Here is a 6,000-nt window from a genome sequence, read left to right on the forward strand (position 1 = left end):
AATTCGGCCTCATAACATCTTAAGATGTGTTAATTGCACCTACAAAATTCCATGTGAATCGGTGCAGTACTTTTTGTTGTAGCAATAAAAGAGTATACTGTGCGCCATTGAATTTTGTACAGCCTCTAGTTTTGCTTGTCAGCGCTTTAACTTTTGAATTTGGCAAAGGAAATGGCTGAAATTTTGAACACAAACCTCCTAATCTAAATTCGTAGCATAGGCAAAATTAAAAAAGAATCGATGCACTATCAACAATTGTATAGTCGAAACATGTATTGGGACTAAACGTGATTTTAGCCCCTCAGACAGCAATTAGTAAGCACCCTTTTATGTTTCGATTGTACTATTGAAAGTACTACACCAATAATCATCAAATTTTGCAGACATAATATACACATAATCAACTACCTTCTGTGAAAATTTCATGAAAAATGGCAGAGAAATACAAAAGTTATGCATAGGCAAACATCGCATATGAAAAACACGAAAAAATTTCACTAACACTCACTCCTATCAACACCAGTAGCTTTCAAACCAATTGATAAAAGAGGATGAAATTTTGAAAGAAAGTGTCTCTATAAGTATCATTACTGCTAACAAAATTTCATAATTATCATCACAGAACTTTGAACTGTAGCGTAAAAGAACCATCTAGTATGCGAATGAAAATTGGTCATGATTGTACAAAATGCTTTAAACCACTTCTATTTGTTGTTTATCCACAATTAAAAGTAAAGCATCGATTTTTATGAAATTTGGCACAGATAATAAACATACACCAAAGAGTTCCCAGTCAATTATTTGGGCAATTTTACCGATTTATTACATAGCTGCAGCCGTACTTCTGTGTCCCGATTATTGCGGATACAGGCTTTATAGATGAATTGATCGTCCAACTCTTCATGTCAAAAGATACGCTTCATCTTTTGAAGATACTTCTTCGAAGTCAATCATATTGCAAAAACAAACGATCGGTTACTAAAACAGCGTTAGAAATGCACAAAATAAAACATAGTGCACTCGCATGTGCGCAAAATTCAACATAGGGATTCACTAAACTGTGTAAGGCATGATTATCTGCTTATTGAAATATTTCATGAAATTTTAGATGAAACATTACGGATTGAAAATTTGGAACCACGTGGACAATTCAATTCCGGTGAACAATTGGGTCAGAAGGGGTAAAATTGCAAGGCCCTGTTAGTTGGAATCAGAATGTCACAAACTGCCTTCGAAAAATGCCAATTGATAGTCACCATGACATCTTCTATATGTATAAAAATGCATAACTTGCGAACAGTTGGTCCGATTTGGGTCGTCTGAGTTTTGTTCTGTTAGTTTTCACCCAAGGAAGGTTTATGAGGCAAAAAAACATGGAAACATTGAGTTTTTGAAAATCGGGTTTTCATACATGTTGAATGGGGATTTGGACTTGGCTAGGGACTTGAAACGTCAAAAAACGCAGTAGGCAAGACAAAGTTTTCCGGAGACAGCTAGTTTATCATATTCGGAAAAGATAGGCTTTTCCATGACTTTCTTGTAGAGCTGGTCTAGCCACACAAGTTTTTCATATACCATATTCTCTGGTTGCGCTTCTAAAATGAGCTGGGTGTGGTTGGATTTAGATATACCGAAATGACATTTTCAGTACTGATTAGAATTGAAATGATTTCGTCTAAAAAATGGTTAGGTCCATGTATTATTATATCAAAAGACAAGGACAACGTCTTCAGCTTTCGGCTGCACAGACTGTTTTAAACTTAACATTAGACAACGGACAACGGAGCATGCACCAGTGGAAACGGGGAAGAAACTATTCTCACGAAAAGTTTCAACGCCCGAAGCGGGAATCGAACCCTCACCCCATAGCACGGTGCGATTATAAGCTTGGTGACCCTAACCGCACGGCTACGAGGCTCCATCATGGCAGTGTAAAACTATATCACTAGCGTAGAACTCTTTGAAGACCTCCAAAATATTTTCATGTCTGAGTCATAATTTATGTGCGCTTAAAAAGGTTTTAGTGCACGCTATTTGTAGATTTTTTTTTAAATCATAGAAATACACCAATCAAACCCATCCATTTTGTTAAGATTGATTACTTAAACACAACTTCTGAAACAATACAAATTCAGTTAGAAAATACATCCAAGATCTATAGTAAAACAACCCGAAAATGTGCTAAATTTGCACAAATGCTTTTTTCACTTCAACTCTGAGTTCAGTATACGGTTATTACAGAAATAAAATCAAAAAAACTTAAATGAACGCATTCAATATAACAGCAATTACCAAGCGTGAAAAGTCTATCCAATCCAAGCCATATCCCGGCCTTCAGCTGTAACTACGAAACAAATGATTGTTTATATACCAACTAACTTAACTTACGGATTAAAACAACCATAAAAATAAACGACAACTTACATGTTAGCCCTTCTGTGCACTCAACAATGTTTCTACCCGTACGGATAACGTATGCCAGGCTAATAGTAACTTGAATTTTCTTTGGATCCAACTTCCTCTACCGTTATTATTAGTACATTTGTGTCCAAACTATCGTTGCGGGGTTCCTTGTCCAGTGTGAGAAAACCAGACCCATCAACCGGAATTAATCAGGAAACATAAAGTACAACATAAGACAAAAACCAAAAATGCAGAAAAGATAAGAAAGTACTGCCAAAATAGTGGAAGCCAATTGGAATAATTACGGAAATAATTCTGATATATACATAGGATGGAAAAGAAGAAGATAGAAGGACGGAAAGAGCAACGCAAAAGGATTAGAAACGAAATACGGAATGAAAGTTTTTAATTTGAAATTTGGTTACCTAGAGACGTCATTTTCGCTTGGGATTCTGGATTTCTAACCGCGAGAGTCGAAGAAAGTGTAAATTATAAACAGGTCACTAGCGACCGAACGACCGAACGACGGTTTGAACAGTTCCGCTGATTTTCTCCGTCTGAGTTCTTCCGGGTTGAAAGTGGAGAGGTTCAGCAGCTATCGTAACACACCGTTTCGAACCGAGATTGCACACACGTTAGTACGCCGCGCTGGTCTCCGCTTCCATAGTTTTATCAGGTTCAAACAGTTGCGATAACGTCATTTTCTTGCAAGCACAAAGGAGAGGGCGACGTATTAATCCACCGCGGATTGTATCGCGACAGGTTAAGTGTGGCGAATCGAATGGGTGAAGTGTAGATGTACTCCACTCTCGCCGTTTGCACCACCTTCAATTGATACGTTCACTTCGCACTGCAAGAGGAGTAAGGTTAATTGGCTCTTCTCTGGTACGTTTTCTCTTCTGTATCAGGAAGCACATTTTCCTTGCACTCGCGCAGTCACTTTGTAAATATTTTGATAAACTTGAGAGGAATCACTTATCGCGCGGACGCCTGAGTTCTACCCTCTTCATGATTGTTTCCCAGGGCGCACAATTGATACTGTGTACGATTGAAAGGTCACTCGCTAATAAATATTACTATGTAGAAACATAGACAGTTTTCTTCTTGATTACTTCACTACTCATTATACAATCATACATGCAGTTGCTTCTTCCAAGGTTCAACAACTGATAAAAATACTCTAGTGCGATGCACTTCTTCTTTCAACACTGTTTCTTCATCCGTCGATGGGATCTCAGTAGTTGATGAATCACTTTCTGTGGTATCCTTAGTGTGTAAAATGCTGAACTTAAGCTTGCGACTTTCACTATTCTGCTACGGTCGAAGTGATGCGTCGGCAGTGATGAATACAAAAGTAGAACGGTGGACGGTTCTTCAGGATAACAAGACACTTTTTTTTTTTATTATATTTCACTAAGATCACATTGAATATCTGGCAGTGATTGTTGATAGATGCAGATGTGGATTGTAACTATTTCATTCTAGTGATGTATATTTGATGCACTGGTATATCACATTCAGGATTCAGTCTTCTTGGTGAGATCTGCTAGACATTTAGGTGTTCATCTCTCGAGAACGACGTTGATCTGCTCCCAACGGCGGCCAGAAATCCACTGGCCTGCAACAAGTTTCCGGCATCTTGCTGAGTTTTTCCGTTTGCTTCATGTTAATCCATATTTTGAAATTTCTTCCCGCTGTCGAGCTGCTGGCACTTTAACGAGCTACCTTCGCTTGCGAGACACTTTTATATTCTACGCCGTACATCACAGCTTGTTTTCCTCTTCTCGGTAGATATAGTCCTTTGATGCACTTGCACACTCACTGTAAATAATGTTGTTTTCGTAAACTGCACTTCTCATAGGCGGGATAGTATTTTTTTGTTTTCATCCCACACCCGTAAAGCACAATAACACTAAAGAAGAGACTGATGGTTTAAGGTCAATGTCGATCAAAACCCCAACGGTAGAATCGGTCTCGAGATTCGACCATCAAGGATTTCTGCTTTCTGCAATACGTATCCGATGATTAACATACATTAGCATTGCCACTTCCGGATTTCAATTTTCGGGTGGCGAATCAGCATTGCAAACCAAATCCGTTGGAACTTCCTTCCATCTTCGCATGCATTCAAATCGGAGGACCACTAGTTATAGAATCCGTCAGATAGCGGCAAAACTTAAAAAAAAAAAACACTATTTGCAAGTACGATACGGGAAGCACGGAAACTAGGACACCAAATGATGAAGACGGAGAATAGTTCGCCAAAATTTTCGATTCAGCTCGAAAAGTCAGCCTGAGGAGGATCCCGGAAGGACTGCCACAACCGCGACGACGACGACGACCCCTCACGGAACAGACAGAGGGAAAACTAAGAAAACGTGCGCACGGAATTGCAGAATCTTCGTCGGAGCGAGTCGGAAAAAACGTGTACTAATCGAAGCAAAGTAGGTTACCAACTGAACGAAGCTGAGTCAACCGGGGCCCGAACAACCGAACAGAGCCACCCAATAACAACAACATTCGCCACTCGTGTCTGAAAGCGTTGTGCCGCGCCGCAGAAGGCGACGCTCTATGCTTCTATGCTGTGCTGGTCGTCGTCGTCGTCGTCGTCGGTTTCTGTCGCCACGCGATGATGACGACGCTCACGCGATACGGATTCGCGTGAGAAAGAGCGATGAGAGGGCACACGGGCGAGCTTTCGGGAGAGAGTTTTCCCAAAGCGCGAGGAAATTTCTCCGCGCCGGCACCACCCACCCACTCGCGTGTAACCCAGTGCTCTGCGGGCGGTGCGGTGCAGTGAGCGAGAGCAAAGCACATGCTACGCTCCGACAAGTGCGCTCCTATGTGTTGGTGCACTGGCGAAAAGCCGGTTCGCGCGCGCTTCGCGATTCGATGCGATCGACAGTGAGAGTGTGCGGATCAGGAAGCGAAATTCGATGGGAAAGAGAGAAATGTTCTATATACTGCATGTTTGCTTTTCTGTCTCGTTAAGGGCAATGCAGTTTACCGACGATGATGACGACCACGATGCACTCAGTGGGTTCGTGTCACGATGGACGACTTGCTGGCTGCTGCGGAAAAGTGGGAAAACTTATGTACTAATGTGGAAGAGGTGGACGATGTGTAGAATTCAGATGGAAGACATTGTTTTTTTTATAAGTCCTACCCGTAATTTTCTAATATTGAAGGTCTACCAACCTCAAAAATTTCTCTTATTTCTCTTTCACGCTTTCACTCTTATTTGATCTAATTCAAACTTAATTTTTATTCAGTAAGACTATGGTGAGAGAGTTTGGGTTCGATTCCTGACCGATTCAAGGCTTTTTTTCGTAATGGTATCCCCCACAAATGGCGTTGCATTTCATTTTATCATTTTTTGACATTCTCCTGGCCCTTGAAGCATATTTTTCACTACTTTATTCATGACTCGAACAATCCGCTTCCCCCACTACTCATCCACCACCTCTTCCAACCTCAGCTGAGATTAATCAGCACAGAAATCTCGGGAAAATTATCTGCAGGAATCCAGTCTCAGGAAAAATTCCCGGGAGAAACCCTAAAAAGAATATCGGAATGAACCACGGAAGGTATCTCTCA

General features: G+C 40.8%; 1 protein-coding gene across 1 annotated transcript in view; it reads right to left on the minus strand.

Moving 5' to 3' along the window:
* Nucleotides 1-5,445, minus strand: part of LOC109398962 (hormone receptor 4) — an 82,407-nt gene extending 76,962 nt beyond the window's left edge. Inside the window, exon 1 of the mRNA XM_019671413.3 lies at nucleotides 2,829-5,445. Within this exon, the coding sequence (XP_019526958.3) occupies nucleotides 2,829-2,841 (13 nt within the window). The 5' untranslated portion in view covers nucleotides 2,842-5,445. The remainder of the gene's footprint in view (nucleotides 1-2,828) is intronic.
* Nucleotides 5,446-6,000: the final 555 nt, after the last annotated feature.

Source organism: Aedes albopictus, chromosome 3, assembly GCF_035046485.1.
Source record: "Aedes albopictus strain Foshan chromosome 3, AalbF5, whole genome shotgun sequence".
NCBI lineage: Eukaryota > Metazoa > Arthropoda > Insecta > Diptera > Culicidae > Aedes > Aedes albopictus.